This window comes from Beta vulgaris, chromosome 2 (assembly GCF_026745355.1).
Source record: "Beta vulgaris subsp. vulgaris cultivar EL10 chromosome 2, EL10.2, whole genome shotgun sequence".
NCBI lineage: Eukaryota > Viridiplantae > Streptophyta > Magnoliopsida > Caryophyllales > Amaranthaceae > Beta > Beta vulgaris.
The window spans coordinates 10,041,694-10,062,136 of NC_079203.1; the positions used below are offsets into that span (position 1 = coordinate 10,041,694).

A 20,443-nucleotide genomic window follows, 5' to 3' on the forward strand; every position below is an offset into this window, starting at 1 on the left:
AGGCGGTCTATATAAGTGAGGACATGTACTTTTATTTTGTCTCATTTGTGCTCTGCTCTGATCCTTTTGAGAATCTTCCTCCCCTTCTTTCTTTACGATCTCGAGAGTCCTGAAGATCGATAGCTTCTTCTCAAGCTGCAGACGGATTTCGAGGGTGTGCTCTTTAACAAGGTACGATCTCTTTCTTTTCCTTTTTATTACCCTTCCTTATGGACCGCTCTGAGTGGAGTCCCCATCGATGGACCTGGGGAGAGCTTCTTCTAGCTCGGGGACCCCTCCTCCCATTCATAACCTTTGTTCGACGGGATACTCATTGGAGGGATCCCTATGGTGTCTGCGGCTTTTGATTACTTGGACCCTACTCAGGTCCCCGACGCCCTACCATATTCGAGTGACGGGATATCCGTGCTTTCTGGTGGGGAGGGGAAGTTAGACAATCCCCCTCATCTTGTTACGATTGCTCGATCTCGAGCCATTAGGAGTTACTTAGATGATCTTCTCGATAACCAGGTTGTTCGAGTGATGGAAGAGAGCAGCGAGAATAACTCCCTTACCGCGAGTACTAGCGGTATAAGTGAGGGAAAGGTTACTCTGCCAAAGGGAATATCCCACTTCCACAATTGAGGACCGTTTATGGACTTTTTGTCGGAGAATCTCCGATTCCTCGAGAGCTCATACTTCATCAGACACCCCTACGCTCTTTACATTCCGGAGCCCGTAGAGAGGGTCTGTACTCCTCCAACGGGCTGTATAGCGGTATACAAGGCATACCTCGAGGTAGGGCTGAGATTCCGCTTAGACCCTTTCATAGTCGAGGTGCTGAATTCCTATGGCCTGACCCTATGTCAACTTATGCCCAACAGTGTGGGCTCGATGGTTGGGTTCCTAGCCATTTGCAAGATGATGGATGTCCAACCTTCATTGATACTCTGGAGGAACATGATGAAGTTGGTGGCCATGTCTTCAGGCCCGAACGGAGAGGGCTGGTGGAGCTTCCAAGTCCGTTTTCCTTACAAGGTTGTGGGTACCATGCCTTCGAACCAGCAACACTTCTATACTGAATTCATGTACGTGTATCAAGCTGAACAGTGGGATTTCCCAGTGGTTCCTTTGGTCGAGGGCCCCAACCTATGGATGAATAGATCAGTGCCTCCCATGTCGAGGGACGAGGCTCGAGTTGCCATCTATTGCCAGTGTCTTACCGTCCTCGAGAGGGGTGATAAGAAATAAGTGCCTCAATACTGGAACCCTGCCGTGGACGACCTGAGCAATGAGCACTTCTTGTTGACAATGGGGCTAAGCCCTGCCTATCCCCAAGGTAGGGACTTTGTATGTTTAAGGCCCTCGATCTCCTTTTCATTTTGAATGTACTGACCGTTTACTTTGTTTTTGCAGTCATAGCTCGCCAAGAACTCGGCGAGGAGATGCAGAAACGTTTAACCGCCAACCAACGGGTTCCAGAGCAGCTTAAGAGATAAGCTGTCGAAAGGCGACGTCAAGGTCTCCCGAGCCCCGAAGGTAACATCTTTTTTGAATTACGTTTGCTTAGTGTGTTTGCTTCATCTTATCTTCCTTTTCCTCAGGATCCCTCGAAAAGGTTGAAGGTCCGTCCTCCAACGAGGTCTGCTATCATCACTCCTCGAGGGGATGCCGAGAGGAGAGTTGTGGATGTGGAAGACATCCCTCGAGCCGCAAGGGAGGTCTCGAAATCTAAGGGAAAATCGACTGCAACGTCGGAGGTCGAGGATTCTTTGGCTCAAGGGGGAAGCGCTTCCTCTTGCGAAGAAAATGAAGGCGGTGGAGACCGAGGAGGACCTTCGGGACTTCACATAGAAGTCGACCCTCGAAAAAGCCGACCTCTTTGACTCGTTGGCCAAGAGGCTCATCTCGAAGCCTGATCTGAAGCTGATCCGGGATCTATCAGAGGAGGAAGAAGTCGAGCAACTTCACTCGTCCTGGATTGACGTGAGTTAGAATTTCTTCTGGGCTTGGTTGTTTTGTTTTACTAATATTTCCCTAACACTGTTTGTTTTCTTCAGCACTCGATTCGTATGGCGGTAATGAGTCATCGACATACTGCCGACTTCCGCAAGCTTCGAGAGGGCTTGAAGGAGAAGACTAAGCTGGCCAAGGAACAGGCCAAGGAGATCGAGGTATTGAGTAAGAGCCTTGAAGATGAGAAGGCAGTCTGGGCTAGCGAGAAAGCCGCCTTCGAGAACAGGATCAAGGATTTGACAAGCCAAAGAGACAGTGTCCAACGTAAACGAGACGAGATCATCGAGGAGTGGAAAACCTCAAAGTCCGGTCTCGAGTTTGCGGCGAACATGGGTTTGAAGGCGTCTGAAGTGGCTGCTCGAGAGGCGGTGGATAGGCTCCAGAATTCCTTTAGGAAAGTGTATCCTCAGGCCAACTGGTCTCCGATCGAGGCAGAGTACAACATCTCTGTCGATGCGGCCTTCCACGAAGGCAATGAGGCCAGTCCCGTGCTCGAGGTGGATGATGCCATTGATGTTGCCGAGATCCTGGGCGAGGATCCCCAACAAGCCGGGGACCCTCAAGCCTCTGTGGAGCCCGGAGTTTAGGAGGAGGTGGTCCCAGAGAGCTCGGATGATCAGGTGGCCTCGAATGAGGACTCCTTAGCTAGCGAGGACGTCGAGGCAGTCTCTGAGACCTCAGAGAGCGACTCCTCGAGTAGCTCCGACTAGATTTATGTACTTTCTTTTGTATTTAGTCACGCCCTGCGAGGCGTCTTAAGTTACTTCTTTTGGTAGAAATGAATATTCATTTTTAGCTAAGCCCTTGTGGTTTTTAGGATGTACTCCGTTCTTTTATGGAAATGAATGCTCATTTTTTGCTCATCTTTCGCTCCTTTATTTTGTGTTATTCGAAATGGTACGTTACTCGATGCTTGAGGGCCCTCGCGGCTGAGTGCCGAGAGTCGCTGACTGGTGCGCGTATGGGGTACTCGAGTCTTCCTTTTGGGCCTTGCCACGTGGGAGCCCATTAGAGGGCGACAATTAATGCCCTTTCTGGGGACTTGTAGCCAGTATCGCCTATAAGTACGGACAATTAGCCTCAACAGATTTCACAACTCCATTTTCTCTTCTTCTCTCTCTAAGCTTGATTCTTCCTTCTCTTCTAATCTTCGACTTAAGATGTCTTCGCCTATGATAACTGCCGAGGCCCTTCGGGCGGCTAAACGTCGAAGGCTGGCGAAAGCTGGCCTTGGCTCCTCCTCGTCCTCGTGGACGGCCGCGGGATCTCCCGTGGTGAAAAACGAAGCTAACCCACCCATCGAAGGGGGGAAACAGCCCCAACCCTTCTGGCTCCTAAGACGGAGCCGAAAGAGAGCAAAGTCGAGGAGCCTGCCTCGATCAAGGTCGAGGACCCTCCTGTCCCTTCATCCCTGGATCCCTCGAGCGCAGTCGCGGTCGCGACGGCCTCGAAGAAGAGGCCTTTCCTTAAAGAGGTCATGAGGCTACCTTTCTCTGCCCTCTCGAGGGCCGAGATGGCTGCGCGCTTCGACAAGGCTTCGGAGCACTGGGTGACGTAGCTGGACGAGAAAGCGTGTCTGTCGCCCGATGGCCAAGAGGTCGAAGCCGTCAAGGCGACCTTAACCGAGGTATGATGATCTTCTCAAATGCATTTATTTTAGCATTCTTACTTTTGTTTTGCTAACATTCTTTTTATCAGCTGTCGATTAGGGTGCTAGCCCTGGCGCGAAGGTCTGCCCCCGGACTAGCCCCTGGGACTGCTTCGAGGGAGATTTCATGGGACGAGAGGAATGATCTTGTCAATCGACTACACTTGTCTGAGTTGCGGCTCTCTGAGGCCCAAGAGTCGATGGCCAATTCTATGAAAGCCTTCGAGGAGAAGATGGCAGAATTGGAGCAAGCCCGGGACATCGCCCTTAAACAAAGGGACTCTGCCAGCAAGAGGCCTAGGGCTGCAGCCAAGGATTGCAAGAGGGCTGAGGAGAAGATCGAGAAAACTCGAAAGAGTGCTGAGGAGGCCATTGCCAAGGCTCGAGAGTGCCGGGAGGCCGTGGTCCTTGACTGGAAGGAGTCTGAGGAAGGAAGGACCTTCCTCGAGGATGCCTCCCTGCAGGCATCTGAGATTGGACAGACCGAAGCTCTCCGCAAAGTGCGGTTGGTTCTCGAGAAGCTTGCCCCCAGCCTTCCTTGGAGCGAGGTTGAGGAGGGTGTCAAGGCGCTTTCCCAAGAGGAGGGGCCGGTCGAGGACCAAGTTCCTCGTTCGGCCAATCTCGAGGGATGAACCGTGGCTATTCTTCTTATCTTCTTGCCCCTCTTTTTCCCTTGTCTTTTCTCCGATTTTTTCTTATGTCTCCTACTAGGGTTAACATTGTACCTTAGGTTTCTTGTTTGATCTAAGTTTTCCTTTGACTTGTATTGTAGCGACTTCGATAGCTTGTACTATGATTAATGGAATAAAACTTATGCTTTTCTCATTGGTTTGTCCTTCGAGTTTTTACTTGTTTTTTCTTGAGTTTTATGATATTTGCACAACTTGAGCGGTTTCATAGACCTCACTCGAGGTTGCTCAGGGGCCAATGAGCCCCAGGCAACTCGAGGGCTTAGAGACCTCGCTCGAGGTTGCTCAGGGGCCAATGAGCCCCAGGCGACTCGAGGGGCTTCAGAGACCTCGCTCGAGGTTGCTCAAGGGCCAATGAGCCCCAGGCAACTCAAGGGGTTTTGACGTTTTTATATAGACCAAGTATTTCTTCAAAAGGTAACTTTGTTATAGATGACGCCTGAAAAGGCAATTTATCGATCGACACGTTTTTCAGTGCCTTACAAAATAACTGGAGGGACACATTTTTCAGTGTCTTACAAAATAATTGGGGAGACACGTTTTTCAGTGCCTTAAAACATGGTCAGAAGTGCCTATATGGTATGCCCCAAACTCGAGGAACAAACCCATTTAAACATAGAATTTACGAAGGTTGTCCGCGTTCCATGGTCGAGGCAAAGGATGACCATTTTGGTCTTCGAGGCGATAGGTGCCTGGGCGGACTATCGAGGTCACACGGTATGGCCCTTCCCAGTTGGGTTGTAACTTTCCCAAGCTAGGTTGTCGCCCCGTGGACTCAAATTTTCGGAGTACCCAGTCATTGATCTGAAAAGGTCGTTGCTTGACTCGACGGTTGAATAGTCGGGTGAGCTTGAGTTTGTAGGAGATAGCCTTTAGGAGGGTCGTTCCTCGAGTCTCAGGGAGAAGGTCGAGGGAAAGCTTCTTTTGTTCGTCATTGTTGTCCTGGTCATAGAAGGTGATACGAGGTGACGGGATGCCTAATTCGACAGGTAGAACAGCCTCGCTCCTATAAACCAGGTTGAAGGGTGAGTGACCCGTTGCTTCTCGAACGGTGGTCCTGCTAGACCAAAGTATCCCAGGCAGGTCGTCGATCCATGAGCCTTTTGCTCCTTCGAGCATCATTTTGAGTCCCTTGAGAACCACTTTGTTGGCCGCTTTGGCTTGCCCGTTAGTCTGTGGTCGACTAACGATAGAGAACTTGGTCTCAATCCCGAATCTCGAACAATAGTCACGTGTAGGGCTGCTATTGAATTGTCTACCGTTGTCCGATATGAGTACTCGAGGGACTCCGAACCATGTGATTAGGTGCTGCCAGATGAACTGTTGAACTTGCCTGTCAGTGATAGAGGCCAGAGGCGCTACCTCGACCCACTTTGTGAAATAATCAACAGCGACCAGCAAGAACCTACGCTGGCCGGACGCGGGAGGGAATGGCCCTAGGAGGTCCATGCCCCACATATCGAAGGGCAATGGGGCTTGGATAGTGGTAAGGGTGCTTGCAGCTTGATGGGGTAAGTTGGCGTGCATCTGGCACTCTTTGCATTTCGGACCATGGCCGAGGCATCCTCCCTCATGGTGGGCCAGTAATACCCGGCTCGAAGTGCTTTTGCAGTAATGGTTCGTGCTCCTTGATGGCTCCCACACGATCCTCGATGTGTCTCTCGAAGGACATAGTCCCCCTCTTGGGGGGTGAGACAACGAAGGAGTGGGTGAGTAAACGACTTCTTATACAGTTGCTCTTCATGATATACGAACCATCTCCCCCGCCGTCGTATGCGTTCAGCCTCGAGTTCATTTTCAGGAAGATTACCATCTCGAATAAAAGCTATGATTTTGTCCATCCAAGTGCGGCTTCTATCGAGGGTAATCATCCCTTTGTTGATGCTGGGGGCCTTCAGGACTTCCCACATTATAGGCCGAGGTGAGAGGTCTCTCTGGACTGGCTAGCCTTGATAAGGCATCTGCTTGCTGATTTTCTGATCGGGGGATGTGATATATGGAGAAGTAAGATAAGCTGGTGATTTCTTCTTTTACCTTCCTTCAGATACATGCGCATGCTGTCTTCCTTAGCCTCGAACTCCCCTGTTACCTGTCCCACGATTAATTGGGAGTCAGAGTGGGCTTTGAGTTCTCGGGCACCGGCTGCCTTGCACAACTGGATGCCTAGGAGTAGTGCCTCGTACTCAGCTTCATTATTCGAGGCAGCAAAATCGAATTTGAATGCATACTCAGTTCTGTTGGCCTGCGGGTCGAGGATCAAGAGGCCAGCCCCACATCCCACCTTTGAGGACGACCTATCGACGAAGAGACTCTAAGACCCTTCTTCGATGGCCTCTGGTCGGGAGGTACACTCTGCTATGTAATCAGCAAGAGCCTGAGCTTTGATGGCGCGCCGGGGTTCGAATTCTATACCAAAATCAGATATTTGGGTAGCCCAGTCCGTAATCCTACTCGACTGATTCTTCCCCTCTATTACCTTCCGCATGGGCTAGCTTGTAAGCACTCTGATAGGGTGAGCTTGGAAGTAGGGCTTAAGCTTACGAGTGGCTAGGACTAAGAGGAAGATCATCTTCTCGATTGGGGGATACTTCGATTCTGCGCCTCGAAAGGCGTGGCTCACAAAGTATACCGGATGCTGATTTTTCTCGCGTTCGGCCACGAGAACTGCACTTACAGCGTGATCCGACACCGCGAGATACACGAAAAGTGTTTCCCCTGGTATAGGTGAAACCAACTTGGGAAGGCTTGCTAAGTGGTTCTTGAGTTGCTGGAATGCTTCTTCTGCTGAAGCACCCCATTCGAATGTTGGCTGTTTTAGAGCTTGGAAGAAATGGAGGCTCTTGTCGGCTGATCGAGAGAGGAAGCTCCCCAAGACCGCCATACAGCCGGTTAGGCGTTGGACCTCCTTGACAGTTCGAGGACTCTTCATCTCAATGATGGCCTGGATTTTATCGGGATTAGCCTCGATCCCTCTGTCGTCAACAAGAAAGCCCAGACACTTCCCTCCCTTTACGCCGAAGACGCACTTCTTCGGATTTAGTTTCATGTTGTGGGCGCAGAGGGTGGAAAGTGTCTCCCTTAGGTCAGAGACATGCCCTGCTTCTTCCCTACTTTTTACAATCATATCGTCGACATAAACTTCGACGTTTCGACCAATCTTCTTTTCAAACATCTTGTTTACAAAACGCTGGTAAGTGGCTTCTACATTCTTGAGGCCAAAGCGCATAACTTTGTAGCAATATACTCATGAGCTTGTAGTGAAGGCAGTGTTGACTTGGTCCTCCTCAGCCATGGGAATCTGATGGTACCCTGCATTTGCGTTCATTAAGCTAAACAATGCGTGACCGGCTGTCGAATCGACGAGCCTATCGATCTTAGGAAGAGGGAAATCATCCTTTGGATAGGCCTTGTTCAGGTCTGTGAAATCGACACACATTCTCCAGGCTCCGGTCTGTTTTTGAACCAAGACCACATTGGCCAACCACTCGGTATATTGGCATTCTAGAATAAACCCTGCAGCTAACAATTTTCGTACCTCTTCGGAGGCTGCTGCACTTCCCTCGGCCCCTTGGTGCCTGAGCTTTTGCTTGACCGGTCGATGCCCTTCTCGGATGTTGAGCCGATGGACCATGAGCTTAGGGCCGATCCCCGGCATCTCATCGACGGTATAAGCAAAGACGTCCTGAAATTACTTTATGACGTCTAAGATTTGGATCTTGATCTCTTCGGGGACTTGCTTTCCTATCCGAACCATGCGACCCCGTTCTTGGTCAATGCATACTTCTTCATCTCGATCGGTAGGGCGAGGTCGCTCGTACCACTTCGGGTTGTCAGCCATGTAGAGTCCCATGACAGGGAGGGGTTCTTCTGGTTCGAGGCATTTTGTCTTTTTAGTGGCTTCCTCCGTATTGTTCTTTAGGCTGTTGACATAACATTCTCAAGCAGATTTCTGGTCTCCAAACAAACGAGCAACCTTCCCATCGTCCCCTTCGAACTGCAGAAGCAGTTGATACGTTGAGATGACAGCTTTTACTTTGTTGAGAGTCGGCCGCCCAATGATCACGTTATAGGGAAGGTTAGTATCAACCACTAGGTAGTCGATGATGACGTTTCGGCCTGCCTTCTTCTCCCCCTTCAGTTGGCAGCTTGACCGAGCCTAGCGGGTGTCCCCCAAACCCCACTAGTGGCTGGTCGATGGGAGTGAGATCTTTCTCTTCATACTTTAGCTTTCTTAATAGCTTTCTTAAGCAGTCCATAGTGATTATATCCGCAGAACTTCCACTGTCGATCAAAACTCAACCCACCCGAAGATTGGCAATCTTCATTTCGACAACCAGTGGATCGTCGTGCGGGGTTTGTATTGTCTGATGATTGTCCTTGAAAGTCATGGTCGGGCATATGACAGAGGAGGTTGCGTCGCTTCCATGTTTCAGGGTGTAGAGGTGCTTTCTACGAGAGCGGCTGGTTAAGCCCCCCGAAGCGAACCCCCCTGCGATGACGTTGACATACCCTGCGGTTTCGTCACTTCGAGTCTGCTTTTCCGAGCGGGATTCAACTTTGCTTTCTTTTGGATCCTTCAAATATCGATTCAGCTTTCCCTCGTCAGCCAATTTATCCAGAGCTCTCTTTGGCTCTCGACATTCTCGTGTGGTGTGGCCACAATCGTGATGGAATCCGCACCAGAGCTTTTTATCTCGTTTATTGACTGACGTCCGAATGGGATGAGGCTTTAGTAAGGGGTATTTTCCTTTGATGTCAAGGTAGATTTCTCTTTGGTTTATGTTGTACCGGGGGTCGTTCCAATGGTTTTCCAGCCGAGGTTTCTTGTCTTTTTCTTTTCGAGGGACGTCCCTTGGGTTGTCCGCTCGAGATGTGTATTCGTGCTTTCTTTTTCCGGAGCTAGGCTCCTCATATGTTTTGCAGATGTCGGAGGCCTGTATGAATTTCTGGGCTAGGTTCATAGCCTCCGAGAACGAAGAAGCTTCACTCTCGGCAAGCTTCAGCTTGAACCTACTCGATGGGTATAATCCAGACATGAGAGCGATGAATGCCACGCTATCCTATAGGTCAGAAACCTTGAGAGATTCTTCATTGAATCTCTTGATGTAATCCGCCAAGTCTTCCTCCCTCCGTTGTCTGATTGACATGAGATGGATACTGGTCTTCCGATGCCTCCTTCCTGCGATAAAATTCTGTTTGAATGCTGCTTCGAGGGCGGTAAAGCTCGATATGCTTCCGTAAGGCAGCTCGGTGAACCAGGTTAGAGTCAGGCCCTTCAGAGTGGTAGGGAAGAACTTGCACCATGCTGCCTCACTGCTGGTCTAAACGCTCATTTGCGCTTTGAAGGAGGCTAGGTGATCGATGGGATCAGTTGTCCCGTCATAATGGTCGATGGGGAGAACCTTAACCTTTCGAGTGGTAAAAGCTTTCATAATATTTTCGTCGAATGGTGTGGTGAACCCAAGATTTCCCATTCGAATACCCGACTCGTGACTGGACTCATAGCTCGACAACCGCTGCCTATGACCCCATCGACGCCGGGGCTCTTATTCCCTTCGAGGCTCCCCTTGTCCTTGGGGTTCCTTCCCCTAGTGCTCCTGTTCTCGGGGTTTCCTCTCTCGAGGTTCCCTCTCTCGAGGTTCCTTCTCCCGAGGTTCCCTCTGTTCCCGGTTAGGGCTGGGATTGACATCCTTGGCCTTGGACTGAGCCCTTCTTTCATTCAGAACTTCCCTGGCGTCACGATTACCGTTTCTCATGTAACGTTCGTTAATCACGTGTCGGGCGTCCCCTTTCCCGGGGGCGGCCTGGGGTGCCCGTCGAGACACCCGTGATGAGCCTGTGGGGGTCGAGGGCGATGACCTGTGGCTGGTCCGAATTAGCCGTTCGATGACGGCCAATGGTTAGTCGAGGCATGGGGGGCAGGGGAGCCCTGTTCGAAGTCCCCTCCCATCCTACTTGGAAGTTTAGCATCAGAGCTTGAAGACCTCGCTCGAAATTGTCGCTGAGACGATCAGCCAGCTGCTGAAGATCCTGTTGAGTGACTGGGTTAGGACTAGTATGTTCGAGATGTAGAGGACCCCCCGGGGTCGGGGCAGTTCTCTCTCGAGGCGCTCCTGTATTCCTCGCACTTGCTGTCTCTCGATGGTTGATCTCCTCGAGGACATGCTGGTTGCGGGCTGAGAGAATTGGAGCTTGTCGGGGGTTACTTGTTGTCTCATCGTCCACCTCAGGGGATGGCACTCTCAAGTGATTAGAGGGTGTGGGGGCCTTCATCTCCTTTGGTTTCTCCGAGTGATGGCCATGGCTTTTAGCTCGATGATCCCCACAGACGGCGCCAACCTGTTTCGGGCAAAAACTTGTATTAGATGGGAATGATCGAGATTAGGGTTGGTGAAGGCCTGATACTCGAAGGTTATTTGGAAACCTGCACCGAACGAGAGTTAGACTACCCCGGGGGTGGATCCGGGATCGCCCCTCCGACGATCAAGTCAGTTGTTTTGTATTAATTGATGTTGCCAAGTATATTGTATGGGATTGCGTACCTCAATAAATGGGGATCTGCCCAGCATTTATAAGCGTTGAAAAGTGTGAGGACATTCCCTGCCACGTAAGCACGAAATTTAAGGCAGGTGGGCCCCACTGGGAGGCTTCCACGCTGGTGAGGAGGGTTTAGTCTTGACCAGCTAAGCGGCCCATCAGAAATGATTGGGCCCAAATAGGCCTCATTTCTGTTTTTTTTTTCGGATTTTTCAAGCAATAGAGTCTTTCTATTGGTGCTTGAGGATGGTGGAACAAATTGCTTTCCATGGGCCACCAGATTTTGGTATTGTAAGGTCCTGTGCTGTGAAGTATGGGCCATACTTGAATTTTGCTTGAATTATATTCTTTCATAAGGAACTCGGCTCTGTGAGGTACCTCCAAACCCACTTAAACAACAAACTAAGGTTTATTTGGTGTAGATTACCTATCCCCAGCCCACCTAATTGTTTGGAGAGTTCTATTTGACTCCAAGCAACATGTGATATGAATTTCTTTTTCTCCATAGAACCGCACCAAAGAAATTGTCTTGAATGCTAATGATTTTATTTGCGATCCCCACCAGAATAGGGAACAAAGACATGTAATATATAGAGGAAGGTTCGAAAGATATGCCTTTATAAGGGTTGCCCTTCCTCCTAGTGAGAGTAAGCCACCTTTCCAAGAAGCCAGCTTCTTTTCCATCCTCTCTATAATCGGATTCCAAAGATTTAAGTGGGAAGGATTTCCACCAATAGGGATACTTAGGTAGGAGAAGGGAAGGATGCCGGTTTTGCGCCAAAGAGAGTCCGCAAGCACTTTGATTGATTCGGGTCTCATATTTATACCAATGATCATGATTTTGTGGAAGTTGACTTGAAGGCCGGAAGCGAGCTTAAACAATATCAAAGTTTGTTTGATGTTTAGCATAACTTCTTGAGATGGTGAAGAGAAGAGAATAGTGTCGTCGACATATTGTAGATGCGACAATTTAGGTCCATTTCAGCAAATCTCAATGCCCTCCCATAATTTCAAAGAGGTAGCCTTCAAAATTAAAAGATTTTAGTGACTCAACTACTAAATCAAGAAGAAAGGGTGATAAAGGATCACCTTGGCGCAATTCGAAAATGATATAGTTAGTTTCCATATGATATAGTGAGTGTGTGAATGATATAGTGAGTCTATGCACGATATAGTGCGTGTTTCATTGATATAATGAATTGTTAAAAAATGATGTGATTTTTGCATGATATAGTATATATATATATATATATATATATTTAATCGGTAATATAATATATTTCTGAATGATATAGTGAGTTTCAAAAATAATATGTGCTTTTGACTTGATGTACACTAATGTTAACGTGAACGATTTTGATTCAAATTAGATTGTAAGAAGGGACTAGGCAGTACTATTCATACTTCTCCCGTTTCGTTTTAAATGTAACAAATGAATATTTTATATCTTACAAAATACCTATTTGTTGCATTTAAAACGAAATGGAGGAAGTACAAGGAGTAATAAGTTAACTAGTTTTTTTTTTCCCGGACGATGCCTCGGGTCAGTTACAATAAAAAAATATGTTATTATTTTTAAATTTCATAATTTATTTTGCCACTTTTCGTTTTTTTGTCCATTAAGAAATTGAAAAATTCATGTCGCAGCGTGATAAGTAAAAAAAATTTGAAATATTTGAGTTTGAAAACAACACCTTACAAGAAAATAAAAGTGTTAGAGATGTATATACTTGTTTAATTTTTTTTAGTTAATTATAATTATTACAAGACTATGTTCAGTTTACCTTATTTTTGCTTATTTCAGATCAGATCAGATCAGAAAAAATAAGTTCAGATCAGATCAGATCGATCATGCTTATATTTTAAAACTCATTATTACTATTAATACTATTACTTCCTCCGTTTTAAAATAATTGTAACGTTTTCTTTTTCATTTTTGCCAAGACGCTTTTTTGTACGTTAATCTCTTTAATTACGTATAAGTAAAAATTACAAAAAGTTGATATTTAAAATCCTCCTATTGAGACGAATTTAACAGATTTCACTTGACTATGTTTTTTCTTATATAATGGTGAGAGAAGGCTTGTCAAAGTTGGTTCATGAATAGTGACCAAATGCCAAATGGTGCAACTATTTTGAAACAAAGGAAGTATTTACTGGTACATTTGTTCAAAAGGATTATTATTGTTGCTGTTGCACTTATTAATTATTAATATTGGTAATTGTTATCATTATAGTCATTGTTATCATTATTTTAAGTTATTTTGTTATTATTAAATAATAGAAAATTAAAAGCCACGTGCTAAGAACATAAGATTGGCGCAAAAATAAGAAATATATAAAATATGATAGCTCAAATTCATAACAACGAAACTACTAAGTTCGGATTATATTTTAAAATAAGCTAAGTTTGAGATACAAATTATAAATTTAGATCCGGTATACCTCTTCCTACCGAATTCCAAATCTCTCTAGCTACTTGAAGTTGCACCATATCTATTTCTTTCTTGCGCAAGTCATTGAACATATCACAATATGCTCTACTATACTTGGTGCAATATTTACGGTCCTTGAAATCGGTTATCCAACTCATAAAATCGGATGAAATTTTGGAGTGTGAATGCAGAAACCATAATGGCCAATTGATAGGGACATCCATGTTTGACAATATTTTCCATCTCTTTTTAAGATTTCCAAAACATCTTTCAATCGTAGTACGGATAGATGAGTGACGATAATTAAAGTTTTCTAGCATGCCTTTTGGTGGGGGGGGGGGGCATTTCGAAATTCGGGAATGTGATATCTTATATTTTTATCTTTAAATGGACTCAAGTATCCAATAGTATTTGGATATCCAGCATCTACCAAATAGTATTTTCCTGTTAAAAAATGAGAATGTAAATTTTTTTTTTCTTGTATTATAGTTGCAGTAAAACAAACTTTTTACTAATTCATACCTGCAGGGGGGTGTGGAAATTGAAATTTTGGTTCACTTAAGCAATGACTCCAAACTGTGATATCATGAGCACTCCCTTCAAATCCAACATTGACGAATGTGAATAATCTATCAAACGAACATGCAACCAAAACATTCCACGACTTGTTTCCTTTGTGTCCCCGAAATGCTATACCATCATTATCGCTTACAAGTGCATTTATATGAGTCTCATCTAGAGCTCCAACACAATCCTTAAAGCATCACAACAAACAATGCGTTATTGCCATTCTAAATAGAAGATATAATATGCCAAGTAATGTAGTGTAAAATTATAAGATGGTGTGAAATGTTACCTTAAAGAATGGCTAATATAGTTGGTTTTGCGCTATTTGTGCCGGCACTTCATTCAAATCTTGATATGGTCTTATGATCTCAGTAGACAGATGAACCATTGCTTTGAATACTTGTTTGAAATAGAAACCAATTGTTGCAATTGAATGTTGAAATCGATCAGCAACATCACGATAGGAACTTCCTTTAGCCATAATATATAGAAAAATTCCTATTTGCTCCGCCACTTCGATGAATCTACCACTTGATAATAATTCTTTTCCCGATAAACAAGTTACAAGTTGTAAAAATATGTTTCTATCTAATCTTAATTGCTCTTTAAATAGATCGGCATGAGCATGTAACAATCTATGTATATATTCACTACCACCTTCTCCACCTATCCTTAAAGGTAATCTTTCAATTAGTGTGAGTAATTTCTTCAACTCCTCTAATGCAATGATTGTGACATAAATCCGAATCATAGCGTCCATTCTACAAAATTGCATCATAATTGAACAACTCATAATAGTGTATAGACTTAAGAAATTGCAACAAACAAATAATTGAAATATAAAAGGTCATAATATTGGCAAATCAAGCTTAAAAGTTCCATAACAAAATTTAACATAATGCAATAACATCATATCAAGCTACTTAAACTTAAAGGTCATACAAAATAGTAGCTCTATAGTACCTAAATTAATACTAGCATAATACCTCATAATACTAGATAGTAGAGATAACTCATTAAAAATCCAAACTTAAAATAAGGTTAAGCTCAACACTTCAAGTAGATTTATCATAAGGATGAGGAATATAAGCTTCATTAGAAGGACATGCAAATGTCGTTCTCAAGAACATGAGTTTCTGCTCATTAGAGCGAACTCCCAAGAAAAATTCAGCATTATCTCTTTGATGCAAGAATTGCATACACTGGTATATAAACCCTTCACCTTGCACTAGTGGAAAAAAGCCCATCTGATGCGGTCAAAATCGGACTTACTGATGCAAATTTGGTCCACATTATTAACCAAATATTAACTGCTGCGGTCCTAAACCGCAACAGTAAATGATTAACAGCTGCGGTTTTGGGTCAAAACCGCAGCGGTTGACCACCTAAAAAATCGGAAAAAATAATAATTCTTTTTTGCATTTTTTCATTATTAACCAATACAAAATCAATTATATATATATCAATAATCATTTTATTAAGCATATTATGCTCAATTGAAGCATAAACATAAATAATTAGATACATAAAAATATTTACTATAATTTTAAGGAAAATGATATATATAGCCCTTAGGGCTATGTATAAGAAGCTTAAAATATAAATAAAAATTTGAATCAAGCATTTATTACCTCAAATGATGTGAAATTTTATCATGAATTCATAAATTGTTTCCATTTTAAGACATGTATTTAATGCTTATATGTAACCCTTAGGGCTACATATAACATTACCCTAATTTTAATATCATACTCAACTATAACTATATACATTGAAAAGAATAAAAATTCAGCAAAGAAAATCTGAACTGGAACATCAGGATCATCCTTGTTCTTAGCCTCGAAGTTCATATGCACAAGCCAACCCAACGACGAATATAACCTTCCAGAGATGCCAGGCTTCACAATCTCAAAGTATGTGTCCTATAAATCAGTAATCATGGAAACATAAGCATATAGAGTTGGGACATAGACCAGCCAACAACACTCAACAGAAAAAGGGGGGCCAACAAGTGACATAGACCATGATGTTTTCTGGTCGCTAGCCATATTATAGTAAAGCAATTGTCTGATTTGTGTTAAGTGTAAAATTGGACTAATGGCAAAACTATGATAATTATACCTGCAAAAGAATGACATAGTGTTGAGGAAGCCCTCTGACCTTGAAAGGGGAGGACAACCATCCATTCCAAACAAATTCATCATCTGGTTGATCCAAGGGAAACCGACTAGGGTATGGCCGACTCATGTCCCTTGTCTCACAAAAGTAATGTTTCCCATCAATATCTAGCTCTGTCAGTCCCAGTATGTTCTTAGCTTCTCCTTTCCCAATAGCTTGAGGATGTTACAACGAGATTTTGATCCACTGACTCTCCATGTTATATTAAACAAGGGTATTTAAAGAAAAGTAACACATTTTTATAAGTAGCCTCAGACATGCCCTCAATATGTAGCCAGCTATACTTCCACAAATGGATTTCAATCTAATAACCAGTTGCTAAAAGATCAATTAACACTTATAATATGATACTGATCATACAAGTTTTACCAAGGCATTCAGACTAATTCAAATACAATATACTGTGTTTAAACTAATTCAAGTTCACCAAGGCGTTCAGACGAAGTCCTTTACAGTTTTACTTGCCATATAATAAAAGTTTGGACACGGCAAAATAATGCAAGCAAATACATTGGCTCACTTTATAATCAAGTCAAAACAGTCACTCAATTGATGGGATAACTTACTCACTCATGACAGAAGACAGACACATACCTGGTTCAATAAGAATTGTTGCTCTGTAGACCTCTTGAATAAACTGCGTGATGGAAATCAAGAACAAATAAGAACAGAAAACAGGAATATCTTACACAATAAGTTCACTTGATTGCAGCACATCACATAATGTTCTAAAAAACTGTGATCAACTTAGTTCACCAAATAAGGCCAAACGACAACAATCACCAACATAACTATATCAAGGCAGCATCATAGAAAGGTAAGTAGAAAAATAGAAGAGAAAATAAGGAAGGATTTTATTATATTGAAAAGTATTAGCAAGCTACAAAAGGTGGTGAGTATTTGAGATGCTCCCTCTCTCACAAGCTGAGGCATCACAAACACCCTTTTACAAGTTTTAATTCAATCGATTCTCCAACAAAATCAACAACAACATACATTCGGAAGTTACTCAATTCAGCTTAAATAGTTAGTAGAAATCGAATTAAAAAAACAAAAAAAAACGTACAGAACCACCAACCAACTCAAAGAATTACAAGGCATGAAGTAAAATTAAGCCAAAAAGCAGCAAGAATAAATAAAATTAGGGTTTATGATTAGAAGAGAAGAAAAAGGAGACCTCGAGAATTGAGCTCGTTGCGCCGAGCTTCAAGACGTTGGAGATTCTGAGATTTGTCGCGGATATGAAGTTGAAGTTCATGGATATGTTGGAGGTAGTTAAAAGATGAAGGATGAATAATGTAAAAATTTCAGTGTTGTAACAAGAAATGAACGGAGAAAGTAATAATTTAAAAGAAAATATGAGGGGGTTACCAAAAATAATATGTACATAAATGATAATTATCGACGAAAACAAGTTTTTGAAATTCCACAATTTTCTGTTAGTCGTACAAATGTAATCAAGAATCAATTCTTAATTTCCAAATAATCAGATGAAGTCACGACTCTGCAAGTTCAAATCTATTGTCACTTTAACGTTAAGAGAAAAGGCAGCTTACCTCTGGACTGTCAGCCCAACTGGCAATAGTCTTTTGAAGAAACGCCATATGTGTCGGATATAGCCAATCAAAAAGAAACCCATATGCCTTGCGATTGAAATTGAGTTCCATTACATTCCAAATCTTAAATTTTTTGCGTAAATCATCCTAATGATTTCGTACTTGTTTCGCATTGAAATTCTTCTCACTTTTCATGTTTAGATTAACCACTATTTTATCCCAGTTCACCTTTGAGAACGCACCCACCTTGAACTTAATGCATATATCCAAAAATATTTCAGTAATATCGTCGGACCATGGCACCCTTTCGCCCATTACAACTATTATAATACAAACTCTAAATATTAGTTTATACATTCTTTCATAGTTTTGTCAAATAACCCACAAAAGAGTGCAAGAAATTAAAAAGGCAAACTAAACTACAAAACTGTAGATTTATTTTTTGACGAAAAAATGATAGCAACATTACTGGATTAGCAAATAATAAAAATTAGCACCTCTACGCAAATTAAATAACAAAAATCAGCCCCAACATTATCTTTTAATTAACAGCTTCTATGAACATCAAGCCAAATAGTATAACGATTGTAATGATTTTAATTACAAATGAAAATCAAATTGTTGGTATGAAACGCTTAAGCAAGACACAAAAATTATTCAAGATCCAAACAAGTAATACAATAGTTCAAGAGAAAAAGCACTTTATTCCAGAACAATTAATATATAAAAAAACCAACACCAAAGTAATTTATTTTGCCATCCACAAAACAATACTAATTTCACAACTGAACAATGAACACCATGCATATTCTACCACCATTTATTGGCATATTCCAATTGCTTAATTTGTAGCACAACCTAATAAAAAAGAGAGATGTAACACGAGAAAAAAGAAAAAGATGGCATGCGACTTGCGAGCATTACTCAGTCACATAGTTCAGCAATTGGAAGGTGAAATGCACACATAGGGATGATGAAAAACTACAAATTCAACATCAAGAATTTATTTCTAAAACAACAAACACAAATATCAATGTTTTACCTACAAATTCAATAATCTATCTATGAGCATTACTCAATGATCCAAAAATATAATAAACTAGAAGTTAGAGTACTACTAACCTCACAGATGAAGGAAGATCGAAAATGTTCTAAGCAATAACCTTTGAGACTCGTCGTCAGAAAAGGAGAAAAACCTTTGTTTGCACTCTGATTTTGAATGGATCTCAGGAGGGTTGAGGAAGGGATGAGATCAATTTTCCATAAGCTAGTTGGCTTTTATACCAATTTTGATGCAGAGGAAAATTCAGGCAATACCTAAATTTGACAGTAGAATTTATGTTTGTCCTCCAACCAACTAACAAGTCAATACATGGGAAACCACATTCATTGATATAATACAAAAAGAGAAGTCAATTTTTTGAAATGTAAAAAGTTTGTGCTCAAGGAAACTCTGTGTTCACAGAGCAAAATAGGAGCTTTTGATTTATTTTTTTTAAAAAAACTTAAAATAATGGAGAGAGAATTTTTGCAAAAAGAATTTTTTTTAAAAAAATGAAAATATCAATGTTCACAGAGCAAATGAGGGGGCTAGGGGAGGCATGGTGTGCAACGTAAAAGAGAAATTAGTAGTACTACTTAGGTTGTTTCATAGTTGTTTGTATATCTTATTTTATTTTATATGAAAAAAATGAGTCGAGTCTGCCAACTTCTCAAGTGTGAAACATTTTTTAAAGAGAAAGTGTGAAACATTTTAGAAGTGGTCTTATAAATTAATGACTTAGGTTATAGAATTACTAGTAATATATGCACTCGAGGCATGCGATAGTATATTAGTATTAATAGTAACATCAAAAAGTGTCAAAAAAAATAACTTAAGAGTGTAATGTTTATGGTGAATATTTGATGAGTGTTATTTTTATTTTCATTGCTAGTGTAAAGAGTAATGTTTTACAGAAAGGACTAAGTCAAGGTAGTATATGTTATCGTATAAGTTATGCTATGTTATTTATTTAAAAATACATATATATATTTCATATGCGTATTTTATGAGTAGTTGCTAAATTTAATTTCACTGGATAAAAGAGATTTTACTTTTTAGGCATACTATGGTGAGTAGTGCTTCAATAAAAAAAATTATAAATTGATATTATCTGATGATGTATTTTTATATTATTAATTATTTATTATCCCAGGCCAACTGATTGTGCTCCCATAAAATTTAGAAAATGAATATTCTCTAATTACGTTTTCTAATTCTTTTATGGTTTGTTAATGCATTTTATTTATTGTTATTGCAACTGAGAGGTTGGGTAGTAAGAATCTTTTGAATCTTTATTTTTATAATTATTTGAAAATCGATTTAATCATCAATCTATATTTTCAATTGTGAATTTTCTCTTTTTACACATTTTTATGTATTTCCTTTTAGTAATCTAATATTTTTCTTTACTATCCATATTTGTAAATAAGGAAAAAATTTAGAAAATCTTTTCTTAATTATTTTATGTGAGATTAAGGGTACATAAGTATTTTCAAAAGGGCACACCATAGCTCCCCTTGGCTTAGATAATAGAAATTTTTGGTAATAATTATTATTATTAGGATTATAGTTATTGTTGTCGTTATTATAATAATGATAACAATAATAATTACTATTATTAATAAAAGTTGTGATAGAAATAAAATGATAATAATACTATATTAAGATCTTATGATGTATTGCATAATAATGAATTACAAAATAATAATATAATAATAATATATTTTACAAAAGATAAGATATTGTAAATCATATCAGATTAGAAAAAATAAGTTCAGATCAGAAAATTAAGTCCA

General features: G+C 41.8%; 1 protein-coding gene across 1 annotated transcript; it reads left to right on the forward strand.

Annotated features, from left to right (window-relative positions):
* Positions 1–2,051: 2,051 nt before the first annotated feature.
* LOC104906300 (uncharacterized) lies at positions 2,052–4,275 on the forward strand. The gene is made up of 2 exons (XM_010695037.1): positions 2,052–2,576; positions 3,694–4,275. The coding sequence occupies exons 1-2, from the start codon at positions 2,052–2,054 to the stop codon at positions 4,273–4,275; spliced, it is 1,107 nt and encodes a 368-aa protein (XP_010693339.1).
* Positions 4,276–20,443: the final 16,168 nt, after the last annotated feature.